A 27,592-nucleotide genomic window follows, 5' to 3' on the forward strand; every position below is an offset into this window, starting at 1 on the left:
TCGTACGGAGGGAATCAGTTGCACCCGAGCAAGTGTACGTCCGACTAGCAAGAGCAAAAAGACAGATCGTCCAGCGTGTGTCACCAAGAGTTTATCACGATGAACGCAAGAATTACGGTAAGTGTTAGACAAAGTTACGGTTGTTCAAATATTTCTATTAACGTGCTTCTCCATCTCGGTGCCTACTGCAGATGATTGTGCTGGCAGTTTTGCTGTTCGCTACCGTCGTCCTGAGCTTACCCGCCTCACAGGACGAATCACTGTTCGGGCCAACGTTAGATGTGCAGCAGGCGGACACCTTCAACCCACAGGACCCGCAAGCCTTTCTTAAGTGGCGGCAAATTAAGAAGCTTTTCTTTTTGGGATGAAACAGCAGCAGTACCGTACCAGGCGCAGCTTTCCATACGTTTGAAATGAGCGTTACGTTCGTCAACAAGAAAACAAAAGACGCAAAAAACACCTTCTGCCAAATGTTTGTCAACGCTTTGTGAACAATTTTTGTTTTTACTGACACAATAACAAATAAATATAATCGTTTAGTATTACTTAATGTTTATTGTTTTTCTGTTTCTGCAAGCATTGTTTGTTTAATTGCCCAAGCAGAAGTTAAGTATTATATTTCGCCTAAAAGAGGTGTCAAAAAACTATTTTAACAAGCTAATCTCCTCATAGTTGTACTTTTTACAACTTTATTAGATACTTAACTCTCTTATCCCTTTTTGTTTGAAGCTCTTACTCCAGCATTTCTCTTTTGTCACTTCAATACCATATGCAATGTACATGTGGTTTTGATTCCTAATAGTTTCATATCGTTGTTGAAATTGTTTTTTTTAACTTCTATAAATATATTAGCAAAATTATGAATGCTCTAGAGGTAATTTTACAGTGGGATTATGATATTTTCCCCCTAGATTTTTATATAAAAGTGGCAATATAATGCAATAAGTGTGTTGTCTAAATAATTATTTAGACATTAAATTTGAATTTTTTAAATTGTATTATTAAAAACAAAACAAAAAATTAAACAAAACCATGTAATACATGCTTGATCCCTTTTTTAAAAAATTATGAGACAATAAACAGCGAAAGATAAACGCCTGCTGGTAGGCAATCTGCATCACCCGCATGTATTTGAACAACAAACATACTGATTTTCGGACCTTATAACGGCAGCATAATTGAAGCCAAAGCAAAATCAAAACTATTTGCTGAATTAAACATAAATTTACTGTCATTATACGTAGGGTTTATTGAAAATGTAGAAGAAAAAACGATTTATTTAGCTTTTCGACCTTTAACTTTGGAACAGCCTTTGCCTTTGCCTCTTGAATTTTAACTCAAATGGACGATAAAGTTAAGACACCTTTCTTAGCAAGTAGATCCGATTTATTTTCAACATGCTGTGCTGAGCTCCTTAAATGGTTACCAAAACAAACGTTATTCAGCAAAGCATTGATCGAGTTTCTCATTTCGATGCGTCAAAAAACAAAACACAAGAAAGTAGATCATCGTAGCCTACTTCGACGATAACAACAACAAAACTCTTCGGGTCAATTAAACACCCCTAGCGGGGTCAATGATGTAAGTAGGAACGGGGAGGTGGTCGAAAACCAGCATACTCATTTGGTAATTCACTTTCGTTTCAGCATGGAAGCTGAAATTATCAAACAATATGCGGTTTGCGACAGACCAGATAACGGAGGCGGCTTGTGACGCGTTGGGTTGTGCGTGCAGCAAAGCCACTCTGGTTTGCCGAGTTAATTGATCGGGTGGGAACTTTTCTTTTGCTCCGAAATAAGCGCATAAAACACCAGCCAAAATCTCAACTCAACTGGCACGTGGCAGGTGAATGAATGTCATTATGCTAGCTTATTATCAGAGTCGAGCGTGTGTGTAAGCCGGCCCCAATTTAATATACCATTGATGATGGTAATATATCGCCATAATTTGTAGACGAAATTATCACACTAGAATTAATGAAGCCAAACAGTTTTATTGCTCTTCGGCACTGTTCCCGTTTTATTTGGGGTTGTGTTGCATCAGCCTTAAAACGTGATGCTAGAAAGATCTTTTATTTAACTTTCAAGTAGGCATCCGGATACCCGGGTATTTTTTACGAATGATACGAATATACGAATGATTACTTGTTTCTTTTTTATATTATAGTATGTGTGATATAAAAAAATGTATATAATTTTGCATTATAGTTCTATATTCATTTAACATTCTGATTTACAAAGATTTGCAAGAATATAAATAGATAGAAAGCATTGTTTAGCTACGAAAACGGTTAATTGCATACGTCAAAGCGTATGGAATACCCGGGTATGCCGGTTGCCAACTTACGTGTGTAAATTTGATTGTCAACTCTACGGTTAAACTCAGAAGAAGTTGCATTTGAAGTTGGCAAACATCGTGACCCAACAAATTAACATCTCTCTCACGCCGAATATCCCCAAGATCCTGTTGGATAGTATTTTCGGACAAATGTGAAACGATTGGCAGGGGTTTTGTTTGTTCGTTTGTTTGTTTTATTTCATTTGTTTGAAGTAGATTCTCGCGGGCCGGTAGATAGCTCGTGGTCTAGTTACAAAAAAAAAAACACCACACAGACACAGACGCAGGCTATCATTTACGTATAAAAAATAAACTCCTTTCGCTAATACTCGCTGTAGCGTAGATCCTACATATTGCACCTTAATAGTAGCTGCCCTCTTCTGTAACGTCCCTTTCTCTTTCTTCGCATGGTTCTTGACGCGGTGCTGGAGCCGTGACTGGATTTGGCCCGTTGCTGGACTACTGGATCCTAACGATGCGGACACGAATGACCATCACCATATTCATCCGGTTGTGGGGGGTTTTCGTAGTCATTCGTTACGGATAGCGCGTCCAACCGGAGACTAAAGAACCACACTTGGGACATTGCCCAAGAGCAGGGTGAGGGGTTTCGGTGGAGACGGGGTCATTTGGGGAAGGGAGGCTGTGAGCATTGTTTTCCCGATTACTTATTACTTATTACAAGGGAGGAGGCGGGGAACTGGAAGCGATTGACGTTTCTTAACCGAGCAGTAGCAATTTCTTCTTGAGCAGCAGCTTCTTCAGCAGGAAGGCCTGCGGGTCCTGAACGTTCAGGGTTTCGTCCGCAGCTCCATCGGCACCGAAGATACCCTCGTCTTGCACTGCTGGGATAGCCGACACCAGGGCGAAGGCCAGCACGAACAGGCAGATGGTCTGTGGGAGAGAAAACAAACAAAAAAGGGTTAGCTTTCGTGGAATTCTTCCCAACGGAAATCGTTAGACATAGTTAATTGGTCAAATATTTTCGCATCTTTGGAATAATGTTCAAGAGCTTCACAAATGTCGGAACTTCAAGAAAACTGTTCCGGATTCTCCAAGAATTCCAAGACTCCGAATGTCCCAACACTTCAGATACCTAGCGATCCAAGTCACTTCAAACGATCATCTACGCCTATATTGCACAAGGGAAACAGCTCTGGGGACATTAAAGATTGTCACACCTCGCAACAAACAACTAAACAACAGCCGTTTAGCAATGTTATTCGCCTCTCGGCATTCGGCCATCTTCAACATCTTCAAAACTCCAAGAGTAGCTAATTTTAGACAGAAACCCCCTGGTAAAATCTTCCACACTGAGGCTTCACACTCTGTCCTTCTACAGTTCCTTCCGGAACAGTTTTTTTTATCTTGCCGAAGTTTGCTTATCGGGAAGTAACGCTATTGCACCACTCTTAACATTATGCCATAAACTGCGCACTTCACTAATCTGTATCACTCGTCACAGTGTTAGAATATTCCGAAGAACGATCGTGTCGTAACGTACCATGATCAAGAATTTCATGTTGAGGCGGTGTTTTTTGGTGGGTTTTTGCAGGGGGGACACTTTCAAACACTGGGGGGGAATCGAATTCCGCGTTGAAGAACTGTCTACTGTTCGGTGAGCTGAACGCAACTTGATGCTGATCGTCGACCTGCCAGCCACTTTTATATGATTCCGCATCAACGTCGCGACGAAGCGACGCACGGTGGTGAATCTTGCTGTTTGCTTTTGTTTGGATCTACCGTTCCCTGCCACGATCGACCTGTACACCTTCAAGATGTCGTGGGTCCGTGGCGAGATGGTGGCACCGTCACCGTACCGTGGTTCCGCTTACCAACGTCCTCGCTCTTTCGCGCTCGCTCGCTCTCTCTCGCTCTCCCTCTCGCACACACTCACGTCAGCCTGCTTATCGGGCAGGTTGTGTGTGTGTGTGTGTGTGTGTGTGTGTGTGTGTGTGTGTGTGTGTGTGTGTGTGTGTGTGTGTGGTTCCCGTTTTTTTTCTTCGGTACACACTTAACCCCATCGTGACAATCCTCCCCCCACCCAACTGGCTGCCCTACGATCGTTCGGGTGTGTCACGGTTTCGGGATGGGCTGTTGCCGCACTGTTACCACACTGCCAAACCCAATGCCAAGGGTTTCATGCCGTACATCTCGAGCGGCTGATAAGGCGGCGTGCGTGGTTTTCTTTTGTAACATCTCCCGCCCCAAAAGACAAATTTTCCACCGTTACGATCGTTATGGCGGCCCACAACTTGGTCGATCGAGGCGTTCCATCCTGCGATGACCTTACCGGTACGGGTATTGCCGGTTTGAAGGGCCTTCAACGATTTTAGCCGAACGGTCGGTTGACCTGTGTGCCGAAAACCCTCCCTCCCCATCGAACGCCACTCAGTCACCGGGTGGCCTGGAAAGGTGTCACATTTATCATTCTTGCCCGTTGATCGATGAGGGCTCTTCACCATTGTTGCGCCATTGTTTTATGCAAAAAAGAGGGAAAAAATGGCGTCATTGTAGTTGATCCGGAATGGGTGGTATTTATGTACAGTAGTTCGTGCATGTGAATACCCAAGTGAGTCCTCTCCGTTGCATACTAACAACACACACTCACACCCGAATGGATAATTTTGTTTTATTGCATACGTCACAAACCAGGAAGAAGTGCTTTTCACAAGAACAGAACGGAGCAAAAAGTCACATCTCACGACGCGCGTCCGATCGTAAAGCTCCCGGTGAAGCTTCCGGGATGCGAACCGAACCGAGCGCACGTGTGACGTACCGGGGTTGGGCTGGGTTGAATTGGAATTTCATAACAACAACAGCAAAATGCAAATCTATCGCACCTGCGTTCATGATACACTGGCGCGCACCGGTCGCATATGTAGTCGTAACATCCCCCCCCCCCCCCCCCCCCCCCCCATCGGTTAAACCTGGGAATTGTTTAAAAATTTCGGGCCAGAAGGCTTTTCTCTTCTCTTCACAAAAACAAAGATTCCTTTGGCCAATATTTATCGGCAAACACGAACGGCAGAATGGGAATAATGTATGTGCGCGATCCGCTTTTTTGGGGGGACAGAATGCGGTAGGAACTTTCCGATGCCGGCTGGGTCTGGGTTTATAGATCGTTTATCAAATTCAGCATTTAGGAAATGTCGCATCAGTGAGCGCCTGTTTGCTGAATATCGTTTTTTCTTCTTTCCGTTTGCGTTTGTGGTTAGGTTTTAAATGGAAAAGCAATAAAAAAAGTTTCTCATCACACATACACTTTTGGTATGATTTTATTCTACAAAGATAAGGGAGGAGATGTTGTGTTGTTTGTGTATTTTAATTCTTTTATGATGAAATATAAACGTAAAGAGGTATTTAAAAATATTACGCGGACTAATGGAGCTTAAAGTAAACAGTTTACTACTATAATATTAAAGTATTAAAGTATGAAAACGATTAAGTAATATTGATTGAGGAAGTAATATTTACAAAAAAAGTATTTTTTGTTATGACACTTTATGATTAAATTTCAATAGTCAAAACATACCTCATCCAGCGATAATTGATCGAATTAAAAAAAATAAAAATCTAACACACAAATACCGCACCAACAAATACTTCACCAAAAAAAGGCCCCTTTTATTGAGTAAAAAAAAGCATAAAATCAATTTTTAATTATATTGATTTACCTACTCATTCGTTTTAGCGGGCCTTTTTTTTCAACGCTAGACAAATGAATCATTTCGATTCATTACTATCATTTCCCGTTTGACGGCTGGCCGCGTCAGTAAACAAACGACTTCAATGCCGGAAAGCAACGAACCCTCGCAACGAAAAAGCAAAATTCAACACCGACTCGGAAGTAAACGGTGGTACTTTACCACCTTTTTGATCAGGTACCACGGTTCACATTGAGCCGATCGAGGGTCATTAGAAAAACTTACACAAAAGTGTGAAACCCAGACCCCCCCCCCACCCTGCGCGTGTGCCCGCAGAGAATCTTCCGCCGATAAAGTATATTCATATGTGCAATGAGACGTTGTGCGGTGTCTGCGCTTCCATATTTTTTGGTCTTTTATTGTCCCGTCCACATATCCACATCTTTTCGCTTGCGTAAATGCTGTTCCGTATGAACCCGGTATGAACAATTTGTTATTTGCTGCAAACCCATCAGATGGAGGGATGGAAATATTTTATTCACACTTAGGTCCACATATCATGGGCGGCCATTGTTGCTGCATCATGCTGGGATTTTGAAGCGGCAATGGACTTGATAGATTCATCTTGTCCATATTGGGTCGTTATTGTATCACCCTCCTCCCTCTCGGGTGCCGAAGGGTGGAAGGATGATCATGGAGTGTAATGTTATGTTTGTGTTACTAATGTTTTGCCAGAGCTGTTGATCACGCATGATGATGATTGTCTGCAAGAAAGCGATTGTTTCCGGACCTAGCCGCTCAACAACCCTAGTGTGCTTCCTAGTGATAACTAGTTCAGGTTCAGTCGTGCGTTAAGTGGTCGGAAACAGATTCCAACGCTTAATGCTGATTTTTTGAAGGTTACAAGTGGCCATGGCGACACGTGGAAAGGTGCATCAAAGTGTGATTAATAAATTATTCTAAAATGTAGAGCTGCAGCTTTAAACTACAAGGTGGAAACAGTGTATCGTACTTCCTTGTACGGTGGTAAAAGATGGCTTTTTATTAAGGTTTTATTTATTACAATGTCACTAATTAAAATTACCGAATTAATGGTAACAGTCAACAATCAAACGGACACGATCAGGATGCAGCAGACAGTACGTCACCGATACGCATCTAGTAGGCTACGATTGATTATGCAGACCGTACACCGACACGTGCGTGTGACAGTTAACGTCTCCACGACATTATGGAGGATTTTATCGTCCCGTTCGGAACGGCATGAAACAGTTCGTGCATCCATATGCACGTAACGTAACAAACAGCAGTAAAAGGAAACTTTACTATTAGTTTCGGCGCGCTTACATTATCCTACGTGTGACATCGATTCTACAACGGTCGTGTTGATCGTTGATTGAAGGACGGTCCTTTTTTTTAAAGAAAATTCCATAAGAAAGCTATATTTCCTATGTTAAACACAATAAAATTAATACGTTCAATGCATTCAGTGTAAGGGTTTCGACCCGCCCCGAAACAGGAGTAATAAACCGGTGAAAACTGGGTCTACACGTTTTGGTGCGCGGTTACCCAATTGGATGGCCCCGGGTGGCCCTAAAACCATTAGCATACATCTAACACCAACCTTCGGCTTCTATTGATCAACGGTTTACGAGGCACTGAACTGCCGGGAGGTCATTCCATTGCACCATCGGTGACAATGACCTTCGGTAGTCACAGAGCACCATCATACCGCATTCAGTTGTCCAGTTTTCGGACGTTAGGATGTGTAGAGGGTGGGGACAACACCAACTCATATCGCCATAATCTGTCACCCCCAGTTAATTTACACGCGTCTGTGAAGTATGCAAATTTCCTATGCAAATGAAATCGAAAGTGCGTCCGGGGGGGTTTCTGTCCTTTTTATTTTTTTTGGGGATGGTTAATGTTTTGTTTTCTTTTTTTGGCCTGCGACTAATTTCCAGTTATTTATCATTCACTGCGCCCCAAGATGCAGCAAAGGTTGTAAAGGGCACACCGATAACCATTGGCATTGACCACCATGAATGAAACTGGACGCCTTTCAGCCGAACGGTTGTTAGGATATCGAGAAGCGGAGCGATTAAATTTATCATGCGGCTGCATTTTGATGGTACTGGCAGCTATCTGTGTGGTATGGGCGTACGAAATTGATTCATACATTTTACATGAGTTACATCAAGAAGGTTTAGCATCGTAGGAGAGAACTGCATTTTAACCTTAGCTTAACTTACTTAGCATAAAACCTCTAAGCATAAGTTGCTCAACCTAAAAAGCTTTAAACAAAGAATGACAGGCTTGAGGTTTCAATATGGAAAATGGATGTATCGTTGGTGATGTGAAATGTCAAAGTATAATTTAATTTAATTGTTACATTTGGCTAATTATTTAAATTGCTCAAGCTCTAGAATCAATATGATCTACACCAACATAGGTGCTCTGATGACTTCTTGATACATTGGAAGAATGTTTGATTATCCATAGCAGGATCCCCGAAACTGATCTAGACACTGAATAACATACAGTGTATCTGTTGTTCTACTCTCAACGTTCTTTAAATGGCTGGAACCTTCAAAAATCTCAGACCATAATACACCATAAAGCGTGAGCGTATACTGAAACAAACGATTAATGGAATGTTTAAATACTGTATCTGGCACTGAAAAGTGGATGTCAAAGAATGATGATCGTTCAATTTTATGTATGTAATATCTGTGAAGTTTGCTACTTTTATTTACGTCGCATTACTTTTTTATGTTGCATTACTTTGTGGCCCCATATTCTCGACGACCGACGGGGTTTTCCAGCGGCGGATCAAACGGTAGGCGGAGTAGGCGGTCGCCTAGGGCCTCACCGTGTTTGGGGCCCCAAAAAATTTTTGCCGATTGTGCGATTTTTGAAAATTTTACAACAAAGTTAATTTATAGCAAAAAAAATTAATTTACAAGGTAGAAAATTGATCAAAAATATCTTCCTTGGTTATATAAAACATTTGTTTCTATGTGATAAATTAAATGCAGAGAAGAATATCGACTTTGTGACTTTAAAGTACAAACGAAATTGCACCAGTACAAGGACACTAATTTTCCCGTTAATCGAGAAAAATTTCTTCGAAAACTACCTGTTTCCGAATGTATAATACCAGGAGAGCATCCACGGAAGAGGTAGCACCTAGTACAGCAATTTTGGTCGAAAACCGCCGAAAAGTATGCAATGTTTAAACACTAACTTTCCCGTTGGCCGTGAAAAATTTCTTCGAAAACTACCAGTTTCCTAATTTAAAGTACCAGGAGAGCATGCACGGAAGAGGTAGCTCCTGGTACTGCGCCGTCGGGTATGCAATGTTTATACACTAACCTTGCAACCAACTTGCAATGCAAGTTTGGTGCAAGCAAGAAACTTGCAGCAAGATGGCGCGCAAGATGGCGCCCAACTTCGTACTTGCTTGCAACAAACTTGCATGCAAGCTTGCATGCAAACTTGCATGCAAGTTCTTGCAAGCAAATTCTTGCATGCAAGTACGAAGTTGGGCGCCATCTTGCGCGCCATCTTGCTGCAAGTTTCTTGCTTGCACCAAACTTGCATTGCAAGTTGGTTGCAAGGTTAGTGTATAAACATTGCATACCTGACGGCGCATTGCAAGTTGGTTGCAAAGTTAGTGTATAAACATTGCATACCTTACGGCGCAGTACCAGGAGCTACCTCTTCCGTGGATGCTCTCCTGGTACCATACATTCAGAAACTGGTAGTTTTCGAAGAAAATTTTCTCCACCGACGGGAAAGTTAGTGTTTAAAAATTGCATACCTTTCGGCGGTTTTCGACCAAAATTGCTGTACTAGGTGCTACCTCTTCTGTGGATGCTCTCCTGGTATCGGCAATCTGAAAAAAGCTGGTTTTGTATGGAATTTCGTACCAGCTAATGGCGATCCAAGTAGTGGCGTTATGGTTCTCCTTAGCGCATACAAACGTTTATATATAGAGACTAGCTTACTAGGCCCGTTTACAGGGCTACGCAACAGAACTCTGAGATGTACGCAAGGGAGCTTTCTTTCCGAGACTTTGCTGGTGTTGTTACATCATGTTTGAAGTACATCTCCCTAACACCGATAATGCCGTAGCAAAATTATGGTCCCCCCTTGAAAAATTCCGCCCTGGGCCTCCAAGGGGATTGATCCTCCACTGGGGTTTTCATTTTTGGAACTAGGATAGGTTATAACTAATTAGACATTACAATTAAAAGCATTGGAATAGATAACAACTACAGACTCGAAGCTTGTCTCAATCTACGAAGCGTTAGACAATCATATGGAAATAAATTAATAAATAATGCCAGGCGACGATAAAAAACTTGAATGCCCAAAGGACTTAGGAGACAGTAGCTAAAGCCAAAGTCAAAAACGCTTACTTTTCCTGAGAAAACTTAGTGTAGTAAGTGAGATATTTTGACTGCTAGATGTCTTTATTTAGATTTCAAATTAGAGAAACAGGTGAACGACCTATGAGTGTGTCAACGCATTTTTAGTGAAATAAGTGTAGCGATTTTTAGCATTCGACAGTCGGAGACATAAAAACCTGTTTAGACACCGTTATTATGGACTAATATTCTGATCCCTCGCCTGGTCGTCCAATCGAGTGTTATGAGACGGTGGGCAATACGTGGCAAACGAGAAGAAGAACAAACAGTAGTTCGGCAAGATCTCGAAAAGAGAGGTGAAATAAGGCACGATCGCTTGGCGAACAGAACATGCTGAATTGAGCTGAGGTTTAGTCGGTGATTCGTAGTCATGCGCAACACATGTGATTGCTAAATTTGCCTTTTATCGGGTGCTGACATATTAAGCTTATAAGGGCAGCTTATAAGACAGACAGTCTCGGAGGATTAATTGGATTAACTTCGTACGACATTAAACCGATGAATCAAAATTCCGTCGGATTATTCCCAGGTTGTACTCGCGAGAGAGCCCAAAGAATGAGCAGAGGAATAAGGACTGAAATAATTGATCTTTTCACACCATATTTAAACAAAAATAAACAACAACACTAACAAAATAAAAGTATATATTTAAAAAAACCGTATGATAAAGGTGGGTGAAATTGTAAAAAAAAACTAATTACAAACTCTCAAGATCCTAATTGCTCTGGAAGTATGACTTCTCTGCAGTGAAATGGACAAGTTGCTTCTACGTAATGCATGGCTCTGCATGCTAACAGCAGGGACTGAGGAGCGATGTGTTGAACGGCACTAGACGAAGTTGATGAATGGCTTAAAGAACTGCTTGTGGAAGAGTGTTCCATGTGTGTTTATCCGAGGAAGAGCAGCTTCTTCAACTTCTTCAGCTTCAGGAAGGCCTGCGGATCTTGCGGGTTGAAACTGTCTACTTCCGCCTCGTACACGTCCCCACCGAGTATGGACTCATCCTGGACGGCGGGCAGCGCCGACACGAGCGTCACAGCCAGCACAAACAGAGCGAAGGACTGTTGAAAAGAGGACGCACGTGGTACAATTAGAACTGTATTCGATGATGTTCGCTCAGGACTTCCTGCAGTTCAACCTACCACAATTAGGAGCTTCATCGTTGATACCGTTTTTTTTTCTCACTGTCAGGGCTGGAAGCCGTTCGATTAAGCCTGGTCTTTCCCGGGTGGGCAGATGATGGCACGATGCGCTAAGTACTGTGAATGATGCAGTGCGATCAATTGTCGCTGGCTTTATATACACCCAATGGGTGAAATTGTTTGATCACAGCTTTGTCACCGTTTGTTTCGTTTGCACGCAGCACGTTACGGTGTACGTGTAAATAAAGCTTACGAAAATGTGTGGTATCTGCACACCCAGGTCACCCGGTACCGCGCGGGAAGCACTTGAGTTGAAATCCACCGTTGATCTATCGCTTTGCCGGGTGGGTTCGATTTGGGTGGCACCGTGCTCGGTTTAACCCTCACGCCGCCTTCCCTCCACACCCCTTTAACAGCACGGAAAAGGAAGCAAACATACAGTCAATGACCAATTTTCACCATCACATGGGTATTTGCGTGGATGTAACGAAGAAGAAAAAGTAACATAATTTTTTTCTTCATTTAAAAATTATTATTGTAGACCCAGTTTGGCTGGAAATAAATAAATGTTTAACACAAAAATAAATCACTCCATATTCGACCTATTACAGAGCAGATAACAAATTATCACGATCGTTAGGAGTCCATTTTAGATTCCGTTCATTTCCGTTTCATCTACAATAACAATCGTCAATGCAAATTTGCTCAAATTATCTCAAAATCACTTCGCTTGAAGAGAAATTTAGTAATCGTTAATGTACCCATTGAGGGGACAAATTTAAACCACCCAATCCGTCGTTATAGAAATAAAAAGATATATTTTTCAAATTTCCTATGGCTAATAGTTATTAACAATTAAAATTAATTATAATTCTGCTCGATCGTTAATGAGCGTCTTGTGTTTAACGATTATCATCTTCTACTCGATCACGATCGCCATATTGATTTCAATGATGGCTCACTTTTAACAAACATTTTACGTCGATTTTGTTCGTGATATCAATTAATGGTACGAAAATTAAGAGAATGAATAGTTTGTAACAAAAATCAAGCCTGTAATTTTTTAATAACTATGATTGATTTCGAAGCGCATAATATACGGCTATTAGTTTATTAAAGTAAGAAACGTACTGTACCGGCGCAGAAGCCGTACCATTGCCATTCTGCAATCAACGTTAAACGGAGCATGTGAAACGATCGATCATGCATCGCACACATTGCCCGGCGCCTGTTTTTCATACATTTTCACTTTCAATTGAATTCGAGTGAAGTGTTTTTCATACCATCTCCATAACCAGTTTGTCAACCGGTGACAATATCGCTCCTCGAACGCATCATCCGCCCAGTACTGTATGTTTCTTCCCCGATGCTCCGTGTTTGATCACCGGCCATTGCGTCCATTGTGAATGATTGCGTTACGGTGGGGCAACATAACCGATTTGTAATAAATATAGCCAATCCCCCCAAAATCCGGCTGCCATGCCACACTTTGCAGTCGCTTTGATATCACATTGCAGTGGGCAGTGAGGGGACGGAGGCTTTTGCCGGCAGATGGGAAATGGCTGCGCAGAGTGCCAGCAATGCAATGGATGGTGCGCACTGTTTGACTTTAGCATTTATGCCCTTAAAAACATGTGTGCCGACAAGCAGTACGCCTGACGGCAAAGCAGTGTGGCACCCAAGCGTGATGTAAAACTTATCGAAAGCGATCGTTGATCTTTTCTTTAAGCAGACTGTTTGGTTGCATTAGTGTACGGTGTGAAAATGATATGCCGCGAGTATGATTTGTGGTTTGAAAGATGCTTTTAATTATTACATCCTTCTGCATCAGCGCTAAATCAGCGTCTAATAGAGCAGTGGAGCCTGTCCTTGATTTCGGGGGGAGTTTATTGCCGGTTGGTAATAAAAATAAAATCGACGGCCTCTACCGTATGGTAAGCTGGGTTTATTATCAAACGATGCAAATAAATTATAATGCGTCCAAAAATTGATTTCCCATTCGAGCTGCAAATGGATTTTGCACGCACAGCTGTTGATCATATTATAATATTTAATTGACGATTGAGCCAGTGGGGGTTTCATCGATTCCTTCCTGTTATGACGAATCGTGGTACACCGTGTTGGAAGGCGGCTAACCTTCACAAATCGCAAAACTATTGTAGTGATGGTGTTAGCATAAACAAAAGCTATAAGATGCGCGGTTGAGATTAATGATCGATGAGCGATCTATAGCGGCCAAGGTATTCATCTTATTTTTTAACAAATGTTATCAAAACGGTTGATTGTTTCAATATATAAAAAAAGCCGTTAAAAGCTGTCATTAGTGTAGTGTTTGATCTGACAGTTACACAAACCATTTTGTGCCCTCATCAGCGATTGCTTTTTTTGAAGTGAAGTGTGAAGAACGAATAGACCGTTTTGTTCACTTATGAAACTATGCATAGACAGATGCGACCCCATAAAGCTATTAAAAATCATAACAGTTCCAAAAGGTGTCCGCATTCAAAGGAAAATAATGGCTACAAGTTGAAGGTTCAATGTTTTTGGTCTATTGAACACATGCAACACTATGCGGATGTTAGTATTTCCATGACATTTGCCACTGTCAGTGACGGCATTCGCTTTTTTTTTCTAACACACTAAACTCACTGGCAATAATGCAGGGGTTTCGAGAATTCGACTTTGAAGCTATTTCTAGACGCTGTTCCCGTAGAACTAGAATTGATCTATGTAGTTTCGAATTTTTTTTCCACTTCCTGCAACAGCTTCAAGCTGATTTCGATCGAAAGGACTGCCAAGAATCGTTTATAAATAACAAAGGTGTCGAGAAAGGTGTAAAGAAGACCTATCTTCCTAATCTTGACCGGCTCAACAACCCCATGAGATCCGCCATTTGGATTGGTCCAGATGGGATTTTGGATCGGCGCCTCTACCAATACACCTCCGAGTCATCCCCTAATTTAATACATCAAGTTTAAGTTACTATCGACTACTTCAAACTAACACAAAGACAAAGAACATTTTTGTTTTATCACATGTATACCTAAAGCACGATCACAGTGCTGGCAAAGAATGTTTGTTTGTTTGAATAATTTATGAATTTATGGGGTGTGGTTCGACAGCAACACCCATATTCCCAAAACCAAACCAGCTAACCCTTTAAAGATGGCACATACCGTCCGTATCTGCGCGTTGGATTCTTGAGAAAACAAGTTTCCCATTCCATTTATGCTCTGCGCCCGTCTTTCACCTGTTAGTCATCGTTGTGTTGGCAGCGGAGCCCGGAAAACCTTTTCCTACAGGTGTTTTTGCTTCCGGGATCAACGACTTGTCTCAACCGTTCCGGGACGGTTAAACAGCTCCAACCAGGACCTTTGCTCCCTTCGAGCTTTAAACTCCGTCCGTCGCGCAATGTATTATTATCGTTCTCCCATACCCAATAGGGGGCATTATCACGGTACAGACCCGCATCGCATATCCCTTTGGCCATCGTCCGCCACCTAGGACTGGTTTCATCTCTCAACCGCGGTAAGTTTCTTGGTAGAAATGGCGAGTTGATCGACATCGACGGTCAGAATGGCCATGAAAATTTCTCCCACAGCGTAACGAGACAAACGTATCCGTTTCATGCCTAGACTGTTGCTACTAGACAGAGCAGAGCAGAGTGTTCATTAAATCGGAAGCATAATGGTTAGCGCGTGAGACCTTCCGTATTGGGCTGTATGCTCTGTGCTGTCGTTAAAGGCCATTAAGAATTCTTCGGATGATTACTATTGCCTTTTTTTACAACTTAACTTGATCACGGCTGTAAATGGAAGGTAGAATGCTAATGGGGAAATTACGAATGTCTCACAGTACTAGTGTTGGAATTTATATCATCAAGGCTCTAGAATCTAAAGAATTTTTGGAGTAGACTACTCATAGTTCGAATCTTATCAGAAGCGAATTTGACTGTACGAGGTGTCCCGAAGAGAACTGTAATGCTAGAGACAGTTAGAGGCCTCTACTATCATTTCGCCCAGGGCGAAACCAATGACCTCTTGATCCTCTACTACACAAGACTACACTGCAGTGTTAAGTTCTTCACTATTTCACACTAGCCCCGCTTATACTGACCAATTCACTCAGAGAAGTCTCAGTAAAGTGACTTCTCTGTAAATTATACGTGCAAAAACCTTTTCTGCTTCTTGTTATTCTCATTTTCCCACCGAATAATCGCCTACCTACCTAGGGCATGGTTGTGGTTCGGGTCATACAAATCAATAAGATGTAATGCATATGACCCTTCGTACCCGAACTGACCTACATCGCGCCCCGGAAAGGGCAGTGCGATCAGCGGATCCCGATCGTATGGCAACCATCGAGACAGCCCAATGCCCCAAAAGAAAGAGAGAAAAAAAAAAGAAATACCCCAACCGACGGACAAGATAATTGTCGGATATGTATTTCGATTTCTCCGTAACAGCGTAACAGCAGTGCCAAACCGGACAGTGTGGCTGAGTGTCGACCTTGGGCCGGATAGCACCACGAAACCGGGCGAAATTGGAGCTGGGTTTTTTTTTTCGGCACCGGACAACCTGTTACGCAATTTACGCTTGTACGCACTCCCTTTCGCTTGTACTGATTTATTGTTAAACAAAATCCCGACCGACCGGCTAGATCGGCTATCAAGATTCGGGTCGTTGCACTAGTTCCACTGCAGCTGCGGGTGAATAATGGTAAGGGATGGTCAGTGATTAGAATTAAAAAGTTGGGAATGAAACTTCGTTTGACAACAATTGAGAAAAAATTCACACATAAAAGACCAAAGGCATGACTTACAAAAACCTGTTTCGTGCCCCCACGCGTAACCTTTTGTGTGGTGCGTGTGGTGTGGAATTTCGTTGGCAGAAAAATGCATGTAACATCGTTTTAATGGTTTCACGTGCACGGTTTCACTGTCTGACTACGGTTTCCTAATGTGAGGGAGTAGATTAGGGAACTAGATGGTAAATCACGTCGTCAAACACAATACAACCGCACACTAATTGGGTCAGTGTCCGAGGGATGACCTGTGTGCAAATGGATTTGCTCGAAATATTACAGCCAAAACATAATTAAAACATGTTTTTGTTTTTACTACAAACCTGTTCAAACATGCGGATGATGGAAGACAGTTGTTACCAAGCAAGTGGTGCAGTGGTTGGTTACGAAATTTCAAATACACTGGTGGTAATAAGTGTAATGGTAGAACACTTTGGCGAATTATCATCGTAATCATTCGAAATGGCTCGCATTTGGGTTTTCAATTATCTTTGAACACTAGAAATGTAACTTCCAAATAGGCATCACGGAAAATTATATACGATTATAACTTTATCATATTTAATAGCATTTCCAGAAAAGGTAGTGTTCGGCACCCGAGGCACAATAAAATCAACGGCTTGGTGTTGTAAAAATGCGCGTTTATATATTTATGCCCACCAGTGTAGCTTGTGCATAAACTGATGAAATGCACTTTTATTTGTGGGAGTGTTTCAGTTACGCAAAACTCTAGGCATCGAACAAAATTTCTCTGACTCATTCAAGGTCTCGGCCACATTATGTAATTTATGTGGCAATGCCGAACAAATGTCACAATATGCAACCAATGATACCTTTTATTTCTGCTATATTTCAATGGATTAGCGATCATAAATATTTTGAACGTTAAGTCAATTACGGTGAAACGCAATCCGCGGTGCATCTTCACCAAAAAAAGCACGCAAAACTGTGGATAACATCGATTGGTTGATTAATCACAACCCTCGCAAGCTCGTAATCGAAAACCAGACACATAAAACCAGCATGCGCTCTCTCGGCTTGGCTCTTCCACGTTAAAACGGGCCCTTTTCCATTCCATCGCACGATCCGTGCGTCCCTTCGTCGATCGACACCTGCATGACGAAATCGTGCGCTAACGTACGCACTCACATATTCCGGCTTCCCGGCAACAGCCTCCCGCCCTGCCCCATGATCCACTCCTTTCCGTACTCTTTCCGGGCGGACGGGCGGATACAAACCGCACCGAAATCGCGCATCATTCTCAAATATTGACTTTTCACCAAATTCATTGAAGCCAGCTCGGTTGATCAAATAATGATTTATTACACAAAATCCTTATTAGTATGCGCATCGGACCGGGTTGTGAACAGGCACACCTGACGCACACTTCTATACCGATTGCTCGGTGGCTCACCGTCGGGTCACACATCTCGGCGGTTCGCGCTGGGCCTAGTAGTGGTACCCTTCGCACGCAACCAACGGCAACGGGTGCCCTGTGCTGTATGGGGACCGGCTTTCTAAGTGGCTGGGAGAAAAGCGCGTGTACATCTTGGGAAGAAGCGGAAAAAAACACCCTGCCGGCATGCCGTTTGATATTTATTTTACCTATTATAAGCGATTATCTAACCAGTACGGCGAAGAGTGAGTACGGTGAGCGAATGATCCGAATGATCGTACTACAGCAAACCTTCAATAAGTATTATTATTCAATAGTTGCTTCAACAAAATATGTTCCCCACACACCATTTGCTGGATTATGATTACCGCACTGCTAGGCGTTAATGTGCTGGTATTATAGATGAGAATATTTTCAACAACTTGAGTTATTTAGTTTAAAAATAACATATTACAGTATAATAAACGTGCTGGCGGAAGTAATTGGCGGAAAAGCAATGATTCACGTAACCATTTCAAGTCCTGCGCTTTCGAAATGTATTTAGTATCTACAAAATATTCCAACTAAAACAGGAATACACTCATGGTCTAACGGACCCAAAGTAGAATGAAATAAACCAAAAACCTTCCTAAAAAATGATATCGATTGTTAAGGGCCACAACTGTTGTCTTCGCAACGAGCAAAACTCCTAAAAGTATGCAATTATTAACTTTACGAGCTTGCCTTGTACTTAGTCTTGAGATAAAAATGCCCTCCAAGGGCAAACAAAGAACCAGTCCAAGAAAACAGTCACTCATAGTTGCTTGAAGCATCTTAAAGAGGGAGCCTCTCAAAGTTTAATTATGAAATTTTCCAAACAAACCCGTCTAGCAATTAGGCAATCGCAGCCAAACAGTCACAACTACATTTTAGAAAATATGAATCATAAACTGCACAGAAATAAGCTTTAAATAAGATAAAGTTAACAATTTATGGGTTGCCTTGGGTCAAAAACGTGTGTGCAGTAAAGTTTGAATTTTTGCGGGAAAATCTCGAGCGCACATGTGTCAACCGAGGTTGTAAACAAACCCCGACGGAAGGCTGGTCAACACGTGTGCCTGTCATCAAATTGCATGCGCGTCTGACAGTTGCATGCCAATCCTCCTGGGAAAAGGCTACGATTATACGGTATTATTTAAATAAAAATGGATGGAAAACTTGAACACATTTGAAATGATTTATTTAAAACAATTCTGCATCATTTTCAATCTCATTTAGGACAAAATTTTTAGAGAAAATAAACTATAATCGCGAAACTGTCAAACTGTACCGGATTTGTATTGAGTGAGACCACCTCCTTATCAAATAATTTGTAAACAAACTATTTCATCCGGGATTTGTTAGCAATATTCATTAACTTATAGCTTTTTAAATGTATTATTCAATGTGTACAAATCTTACAACAGTTTAAAAACTTTGTACCATTGCATATAGTTAAACAATTCAGTTAACAAACAGTTGGTTGTTGATTGTTTTTTTTTCTTGTGTTCCTCGAATTCCTCCCTTTGCTGTCAAGTGTCGTCAAAACGCAAACGTACGTGAAAATTCTAATCTATTAGTCATAGCCAAAGCGACAGGAAAGAAAAACATCTGTAGAACGGATGATACAGTGCCGAAGGTCAGCCTGTTCTGCTTCCCGGCAGTTCGTTGCAGCATCCGTTAGCTCGCGCTACGTAATTTCAGCATCTCAGTAGTAGTACTACAGCCCGTTAATCGACAGTGTGCTGATGCAATCGGGTGGGATTTAGTCTTGTGGGTTAGAAAGACGTAGAAAAAAAACAAAGGAGCCGCCGTATTCGACCGCAAAGCAGAAGCGATGTTGAATGGTGAGTGGAGCTTGTGGAGAATGTTTGATTTTTTCTTCGTTTTAGTGTAAATGCCTGCCATCAAACATTCCCGGAATGTCCGGATGGCCCGGAAACCCCCGGTTTTCACACCAGGACTGTGTGTCGTGCTGTGGAAAGTGTGTTTAACCCTCTCCAGACCCGGGGGGTATGTGAGCAGTGATATCGTTTGAGATTGGTGGAAACGTGACAGCATGAATTAATCCCCTTCAAAGCTAACAGTTCATACAAAGTCCGTAAGAATGTATTGACTAAACCACCAGCTCATCATAAATCTTTCTGAAACAAAGTAAAGCTCCGAGGTGGAAGTTAAGTTACGGCAAAGAAAGTAGTGAGCACAAGTGGCGCAGAAAGAGGGTCAACAACATCAGAATGAGCCGTCACAATCGTGCTGGAAACGAAAACGAAAATGTTTGTCTCGCGATTGTTTTTTTTGTTTTTCTTCTTTTGCTCGCCCTTATATCGATTGACGAAGCATGGTTTGTTCCCTAGTGGCAAGGCGCCACTTCTCTCCGATGAGTTTGTGCGCACTTCTGCCCGCGTGCTACAAATCCTCGCAATAATAATGAGCGAAAGTTTGCATCCCTAATAAAACGATGTTGCTTTGATCTTTGCTTCGTAGGGCTGTGGAAAAACCCTCCAATCGTGGAAAGAGATTTTATTCAAGGTATTTGAAGCTTTCATAAGCTTTTAGAACGATAGAATAAGATAAAAATATTGTCGCTGCGCTTGTATCAGTTCAACACATTTGTATTCGGAAACGAAGTCTATAGCGCTACAATTAAACAATCTCTCTAGTTCGATACTATCAGATGGACAGATACAGTGCGTACATGTGTCGCGGTTTAGCACTCACCCTTGACCGGAACAGTTTGATCTTGGTTTTACTTTCATATTATTCATCCCTGTTCACGTTCTGGCTCGACGCGCGCGTCATAATACTTCACGGTTGACAACGTACATATGGTTGCTAGATACGGTTTCATCTTCGAATCGCAGTTGGCATTTTGCTTTTGGTTGCTTGGTTAAACAATTTCTGGTGCTGATCGGTGTTCAATGTAGTAGCGGTTGTGTGCAATTGTGTGTTTGACTATATGACCTCTGGGTATTTTGCCATATTTTCACTCATGATTTGTACTCGTTTCAGTTCCTACAAGTGTCGCTACGTTGCATTGTTAACTTTAAAACAACTCCTTCCTATTGTTCCCTACCGATTATCGATTACCATCCCAACTACACGGACCGCCGTTTAGTTAAGTGTTGTGTTTAGCCTTCCTGAAAATGTTCCCTCAAAGTGTCTTCCCCGTAATCCTTGTACATACTGCTCAGTAATAATCCACTGCTGCAACGCGTGGGATCAAACAACCATTCCGAAGTAGCGTGTACCACTAAATGCAAATGGCTTGGCTCGGGATCGGTGCACTGGCATCCGGTTTAGGTACACACTCTTCCGTAGCTCTATTGTTCGTAGGACGCGATGTATAGCATTATTAGGCTAATCATAATTTTCTCTTCAAATTTTGTTCTTATCTTGTAATCTCTTTTTTCACCACATCCGCATGTACACAAATAACTGAACAGTAATCCAGCGGCTGTTAGGCGGTGACGTGCCGCCCAACAAGGTGCAAGAGGTGAAAAATGAGTCCTACATCAACCTGCAAGTACTGCAGCGAAATGAATCGATGCGACTGTTTGCACCGAACCCGAACGCGCCCGACAAAAAGCTGGTGTACGAAATCATTCTGGAACGGCCTCACTCGGAAACGATCAACACGTCCTACAGGTGAGTGTGATCTTAACGAGAAGACTTAGCACCTGACTAACAGGATTGTAATATATTTGCAGCTTGTACCGGGCACCAACACAAGCGGCAGCGGAGGAAAAATTTGAAGCCTTCCATCAACGTCTGCCGGAATTAGTAAAAATTGTTCGCGAGGTAAGTTTGGTTTCCCTCTCAAACGTGTTGCGGCAACGCAGGCAATGATGCATAATGGTATACCTTCTTTCCCTCTTTTGTAGATGTATAATATAAACGGTTTGCAGAAACTTTGTGATGTGCTGATTGAAAACCCTTCCTGGTCCCTGGCACATGTTGTTGCTTTTTACAATCTAACCGACTACGTATCGAACCCTAGTATTATCGATTTTCTCGACTATGCCGAATATTCCGACATGATGACTCCACTGCAGGTAAACTAGTTTAAAGTTTAACTCTTCCCTCTATGTACTAGTATAAAATTGATCTTATTTCTCGTTGTTTGCAGGTTGCCGTTAAGGCGAACAACATTGAGTTTGTGAAGGTGTTGGTACAATCGAATCAATGCAACTTGGAGCATCTGGATAAGAACAGCAACTCTGTGTTTCACTTTGCGGCTAGTACGACTAAAGAAATGATAAATGTAGGTAACACGTAATCTTCGCTTTATTATAAATACAGGGGTTTGCAATAGATAAGATTGAACCGAATGAGATATTCGTGGCAATTGATACTAGTGTTGGGCAATGGATTCCCTTTTGGATGTTAATCTCAAACGTAAATCTAGGATCGGTTGGATCTCGGTTCAGATTTGAGATTAGTAATTATTGCGAGATTACTAAAATTGCGGCACCCTTTAAGTAGCAAATGGAACTGATAACCTTGCCGTTTTGTTTATTTGCAGCTGTTAACAGCAAAAAGTACCTCGAACCTAAACCATTGCAATACCGATGGTTATACACCGCTGCATCTGTCCTGTTTGGCCGATAAACCGGACTGCGTGAAGGCGTTACTGTTGGCCGGGGCCGATACAAACAAAATGGCCCGCGGTGCTGGTACGTCCTACAGCAAAACCATTCCATCGAGTAAGTAGTGTGCCCGAAAGACACTGGGCACTAGGCACTCACAACTGAACATTAGTTTCATTTACAAATGATTTCGTTCTGTTTCTATGTTTCTATTTCTTCTTTCACAAAAGCCTGCACTGATGGCAAGTGTTACCTTAGTGTTCCATAACTAGCACGATTTGTCTGTGTGTCGTTCTTTGCGCAAACATTGCTGCAGCACATTATTTTAATTTTTCATTTATTTATTTTCTTTCTCCCTTTTTTATTTTTTTTTGCAATACTGTTCTATATTTAAATGCTGCTACATTAAATATGTCAAAACGATATTTGCTTATTTTTGGCTTCCATTTAAAATTACATCAATTGGATATAATCGACGTAGAACCTTCTTCTACAGGTAATGTAGCTGATTTTCTTGTCAGCAATCCAAATAAACTGTTCACGCAGGACATGAAACACGGTGGCACACCGCTGCACTGGAGCTCGAGCCGGGAGGTACTGAGCTCGCTAATAGAACGCGGCTGTGACGTGAATTTAGTAAACTTTAACGGCCAAACACCGCTGCACGTAATGGTGAGTGATGTTGCTGTTGAGTTAAACGCAAGTTTCATTGCATTGCTTTTTTGTTTGCATATTTCTTTAATATTACAATTAAGCAAACAGAGTTAAAATGTAAACATTTCAATTAAATTAATTCCTCTTGCAGGTTGCACGTGACCGGTTGGAATGTGTAGTTGCGTTGTTAGCGCACGATGCGGAGATCGACGTAGTCGACAACTCGGGCAACACGCCACTGCACATTGCGGTGGAGAAGAAACTAATCCCGATCGTGCAGTGTTTGGTGGTGTTCGGCGCTGACTTTAACAAACCAAACAAGGACGGTAAAACACCACGCCACATGGTCGGCAAGGATGATAGTGGTTCGAAGGATTCGATGATACTGTACATCTTACACTCGGTTGGGGCAAAACGGTGCTCGGAGAAGGTTGCCAACAAATGCCCGCCGGGATGTGCGTCCGGTGCTACCTATAATGGTATTCCACCCGCACAACCGGAAACCTCGGAGCAACGGGAACAAATCCAGCACGTGTTGGCCCGTACGACCACCAAATCGCATCGGAACAGTGTGCCAAGCCTCATATCGAGCACGATACGGGCTAGCATTCCGGAGGAGCGCGAAAGGCGCGAGGTCAAAACGATAGATGTCAGCCAGGAACGGAAGGGGGCCAGCATGATGGATGCGTTGCTGTCGATGTTTACGAATAAGGTAGAGGCGGCCTCCAAGCCAACCTCTCCCACGTCGACCACTTCGTCGCTGAAGGGTTGCACCAATCTGCTCGGAGACTTTGATGTGGGCGATGAACCGATGCTAACGGACGAGATTGCCGGTGCGGAAGCATCCAAAAGTCCAGCGGGAGAATGTTCCAGCGGTGGTGGAAGCCGGACGGAGTCTAGACCACGCTCGGCATGTGAACCCGGAACTAGCGGTGAATCGTACGGTGGCCGGGGTCGTTTACTTTGCCTAGATGGTGGCGGTATTAGGGGGTTGGTATTGGCACAAATGCTGTTGGAGATAGAAAACCTCTCCCAGACACCTATCGTGCATCTGTTTGATTGGATCGCTGGTACGAGCACCGGTGGCATACTGGCACTCGCGTTAGGCTGTGGCAAAACGATGAAACAGTGCATGTGTTTGTATCTGCGCATGAAGGATCAAGCGTTCGTCGGTTCGCGCCCGTATCCGAGCGATCCGCTCGAGACGGTACTGAAGGAACAGTTGGGTGAGTTTACCGTCATGTCGGACATCAAGCACCCACGGTTGATGGTGACTGGTGTGATGGCCGACCGGAAGCCGGTAAATTTGCACCTCTTCCGCAACTACGAGGCGGCCAGTGACATTCTCGGTATCGTAACGCCCTCGAACAATCGTGGTCAACCACCGCCACCGCCCAGTGAGCAGCTGGTGTGGCGTGCGGCCCGTGCAACCGGTGCCGCACCGTCCTACTTCCGTGCGTTTGGCCGTTTCCTTGATGGAGGATTGATTGCGAACAATCCGACGCTGGACGCCATGACGGAGATCCACGAGTTGAACGCTGCCCTGCACCATATTGGTCGGGCTGCCGAAGCAGTTCCGGTAAGTGAATTGGAAGGAAGGGAAAATTTTCCAGGAAACCAATTTGAATTAATCGTTGTTTTTGCTTTTCGTGCAGGTGTCGGTTGTAGTTTCACTCGGCACTGGATTAACACCCGTGGTGGATTTGAAGGAAATTGATGTGTTCCGTCCGGATAGCATATGGGACACGGCCAAATTGGCGTACGGAATTTCCACTATCAGTAAGTAGTATATCGCTTGAGTTCTTTTTATGGAAGCTGTTAATTACAAGCAAACTGCTGTAAAACCTTCAGGTACCCTGCTGGTAGATCAAGCCACCGCATCCGACGGTCGGGTGGTGGACCGGGCCAGGGCATGGTGTAGCATGATTGGCATACCGTACTTCCGCTTCAATCCCCAGATGTCGGACGATATAGCGATGGATGAAAAGATTGATGAACCACTAATTAATATGCTGTGGGAGGCGAAAGCATACATGCACAGCAACCGGAAGCAGGTGATAGAGCTGATCAATCTGCTCAAGTAGCAGCAGTAAGCAGTAACCGAGCCGAAGGCTGTAAAGAAAAAAAAAAACGAACAAGAAAGTATAAGCAAGTACTACATCTACTTACCTTCTCCGTATTCGCACCCAATCCTAACCACCTTCAAGATGATACGGCCCACCCATGCAAAAAAATGCAAATAGAGTTTAGGCAAAGCAAAACAGGAATTGCTTCAACTCTCCTTATTCTCTCTCGCTGTTCCACCTTTTTGGCGTGAAAGCACGAACATTCCTGATAGTGACAAATTTTGCTTTTTTGATAAAAGAAAGATGATGTACATGAGAGATAGAGAGAAAGCGAGAGACAGAGCGGAAAGCACTGTTCGTCACGTTTGCCTCACCACAGGTTTTCTTCGTTGTTCCCAAACATCGTACTGAATTGTTGACAATATCTTTAGCAAAACGAACAATTTATGGATAGATTATTAGGCAGGAGAGAGCAAAAGAAATAGTTGCCCAATAGCCGATACAAACGAGCTGACAAATGAAAATCGCATCGAAAGTAACCTCGAATTAGTAAGGCAAAAGAAAACGTAAAAAGTAACATAAATATTATAAAGCCGCACTTGCTGGATATTGGATTTTAGGGGAGAAGGAAGGGAAAAGAGCAAACAGCAGCAGAAGTTCAATAAGTGAGATGAACCAAAAATACCTTTCACCGCGGACATACCTGATATAATGCGTCACGGACATTACATCAGGTACGATTACCATTGTGTACGTCAACATATTTAAATTGTGATCATCGTGCGCGCTTGCGGCTAATCGAGTTCTCTATCTGCAAAATGGAACCGTTTCACTGTGTGTTGTTGTCATTAATCGTTTAAGATGGGGATTAACTGTTGCGATCGTACTACAGCACTGGTGTACGGGGTAGAAAACAGAATGTAGTTTGGCAAAGATTTCGTTTTGCCATTTATTCGTTCGACTCAAATCGGGGTTTTTTGTATATTATTTTGAAAGCAGATGCACACAAACCTATACAAACAGTACGCAAAGGCAAACTTGAACAAAACGTTTGAGATGTATCATTGCGAAGAAGAAGCCCACCAAACATGTACGTACTGTAGAGTTCCAACAAGTAGCGATGCATAACGATCCAATTCGATGTTGAATCAATTTTAATTCTGGGAATCAATACGCACCCGAATACTTTGTAACCTATTTATGTTGTTTATTGTTTATCTGTTGATCGTGTAGCAGTAGATAAGTATATCGGTGTAGAAGAGCATGCTTCTTCCAGCAAAACGTTCCAATCGATGTGACGAAAAGAAAAACGCGTAACATTGCGTTACAATCTTCCTAGCGAAACATGTGCTTGCGCATCTCACGTTTTACAATTGACAAACAAATTAGACCAATTGGGCTACTGTTTTGTTGTTAGAGTCATTACAATAAGAAGAAACAAACACACTTAACAATACAAACGCTTGTTGAAAAAAAAACTGAATTGGATAAAATATCTTGTCGTTGTTTAAAATAAAAATCGGATTAAAAACGTTTGTGCATATACCGCGTTTAGGAGGCCGGGGCCCCTGCGTACATGTTTCGCAATCCCCACGCGTATTTTGTAATCCATTTTTCTCCGATTGGACGTTGACCTATTTTAACGTAATTGTACGAAACAATCGTAACAATGTGTCGTGTTGCTATAAACAAACAAACAAACACACAAAAAAGCAGAAGCGAAATGGCATATTTTAATGAATTGTTGGACAAATGGTGTATGCAATATCAAATAAATGTGACCGGTGCGTGAGAAAAGTATTCAAATTCCGTTGCTCGTTTGGTGGGTTTAAGATTGCGTACAAGTTCTCGAAGAAAATCTCATTATCTAACATTTCATCCCTTAAATACTTACCGTAGGTATTAGACTAGAAAACAACATTTGCTTCAATTCACTGTTTTATTATTTTATTCTTTAAAAAGCTTTCGCCAAAACTAAACTTATTCATAATGGAGCTACCGTCCCGTCGAACACGTGTACTAACCAATTTATATCCGTCGGGAAGTGATCAGACATCCTGTGATATTTCGCATGCGTATGAAATAACAGAATCGCACGAACCGTAAACCCACATCGCACTGGGAAGGTATGTTGACACACACACGTCCTTATCGTTCGGTATAACACCATCGATCCAGTTTTGGAATCCGTTTAGATACCCGACCGGTCTGTCATTTGTAATCCAATAGAAATTGCCGCGCTCGTCATGGCGGGCCCCAAGATTTGTTGCTGCTATCCAGTACGCTGTATCGTAAGTTTCAAACGGTGCTATAGAGGGATGATCAAAAGAGGAATATATATTACTATTATTCGTCTTTATCTAATAAGTAACACAGGAATTGTTCGGTTCTTACAGATTTGATCCCTGTACGCCTGAAGGTCCTGAAAATTTTCAATCGAAGCCAATCGTTGTCCCATTGAGCGACAATTATACCAAGCTTGGAAGAATGTTGACCCGGTGTTGTTG

The 27,592-nt window shown here is 42.4% G+C and overlaps 3 protein-coding genes across 5 annotated transcripts; 1 reads left to right on the top strand and 2 right to left on the bottom strand.

Moving 5' to 3' along the window:
• Positions 1–2,611: 2,611 nt before the first annotated feature.
• On the bottom strand, positions 2,612–3,954 carry LOC128304497 (uncharacterized). The gene is made up of 2 exons (XM_053041690.1): positions 3,842–3,954; positions 2,612–3,231 (listed from the first exon to the last, which is right to left on the bottom strand). The coding sequence occupies exons 1-2, from the start codon at positions 3,857–3,859 to the stop codon at positions 3,058–3,060; spliced, it is 192 nt and encodes a 63-aa protein (XP_052897650.1). The 5' UTR covers positions 3,860–3,954; the 3' UTR covers positions 2,612–3,057.
• Positions 3,955–11,271: 7,317 nt separating this feature from the next.
• On the bottom strand, positions 11,272–11,577 carry LOC128305066 (uncharacterized). Its single transcript, XM_053042352.1, has 2 exons — positions 11,560–11,577; positions 11,272–11,478 (listed from the first exon to the last, which is right to left on the bottom strand). The coding sequence occupies exons 1-2, from the start codon at positions 11,575–11,577 to the stop codon at positions 11,305–11,307; spliced, it is 192 nt and encodes a 63-aa protein (XP_052898312.1). The 3' UTR covers positions 11,272–11,304.
• A 7,715-nt stretch (positions 11,578–19,292) lies between these two features.
• LOC128301885 (85/88 kDa calcium-independent phospholipase A2) lies at positions 19,293–26,883 on the top strand. 3 transcript variants are annotated; one of them, XM_053038549.1, is made up of 11 exons: positions 21,040–21,079; positions 21,223–21,424; positions 21,487–21,577; positions 21,661–21,831; positions 21,906–22,040; positions 22,302–22,464; positions 22,847–23,037; positions 23,171–23,775; positions 23,893–24,598; positions 24,675–24,798; positions 24,871–26,883. In XM_053038549.1, exons 1-11 carry the CDS (start codon positions 21,040–21,042, stop codon positions 25,101–25,103), a joined length of 2,661 nt encoding a protein of 886 aa, XP_052894509.1. In that variant the 3' UTR covers positions 25,104–26,883. The 3 variants fall into 3 exon arrangements, with proteins under 3 accessions (XP_052894507.1, XP_052894508.1, XP_052894509.1); XM_053038547.1 differs by lacking the exon at positions 21,040–21,079 and adding an exon at positions 19,293–19,623 and having other exon boundaries at positions 22,302–22,482; positions 23,171–24,598; XM_053038548.1 differs by lacking the exon at positions 21,040–21,079 and adding an exon at positions 19,293–19,623 and having other exon boundaries at positions 22,302–22,482; positions 22,862–23,037; positions 23,171–24,598.
• The last annotated feature ends 709 nt before the right edge of the window (positions 26,884–27,592 follow it).

The sequence above is a fragment of the Anopheles moucheti genome, chromosome 3 (genome assembly GCF_943734755.1).
Source record: "Anopheles moucheti chromosome 3, idAnoMoucSN_F20_07, whole genome shotgun sequence".
Lineage (NCBI taxonomy): Eukaryota > Metazoa > Arthropoda > Insecta > Diptera > Culicidae > Anopheles > Anopheles moucheti.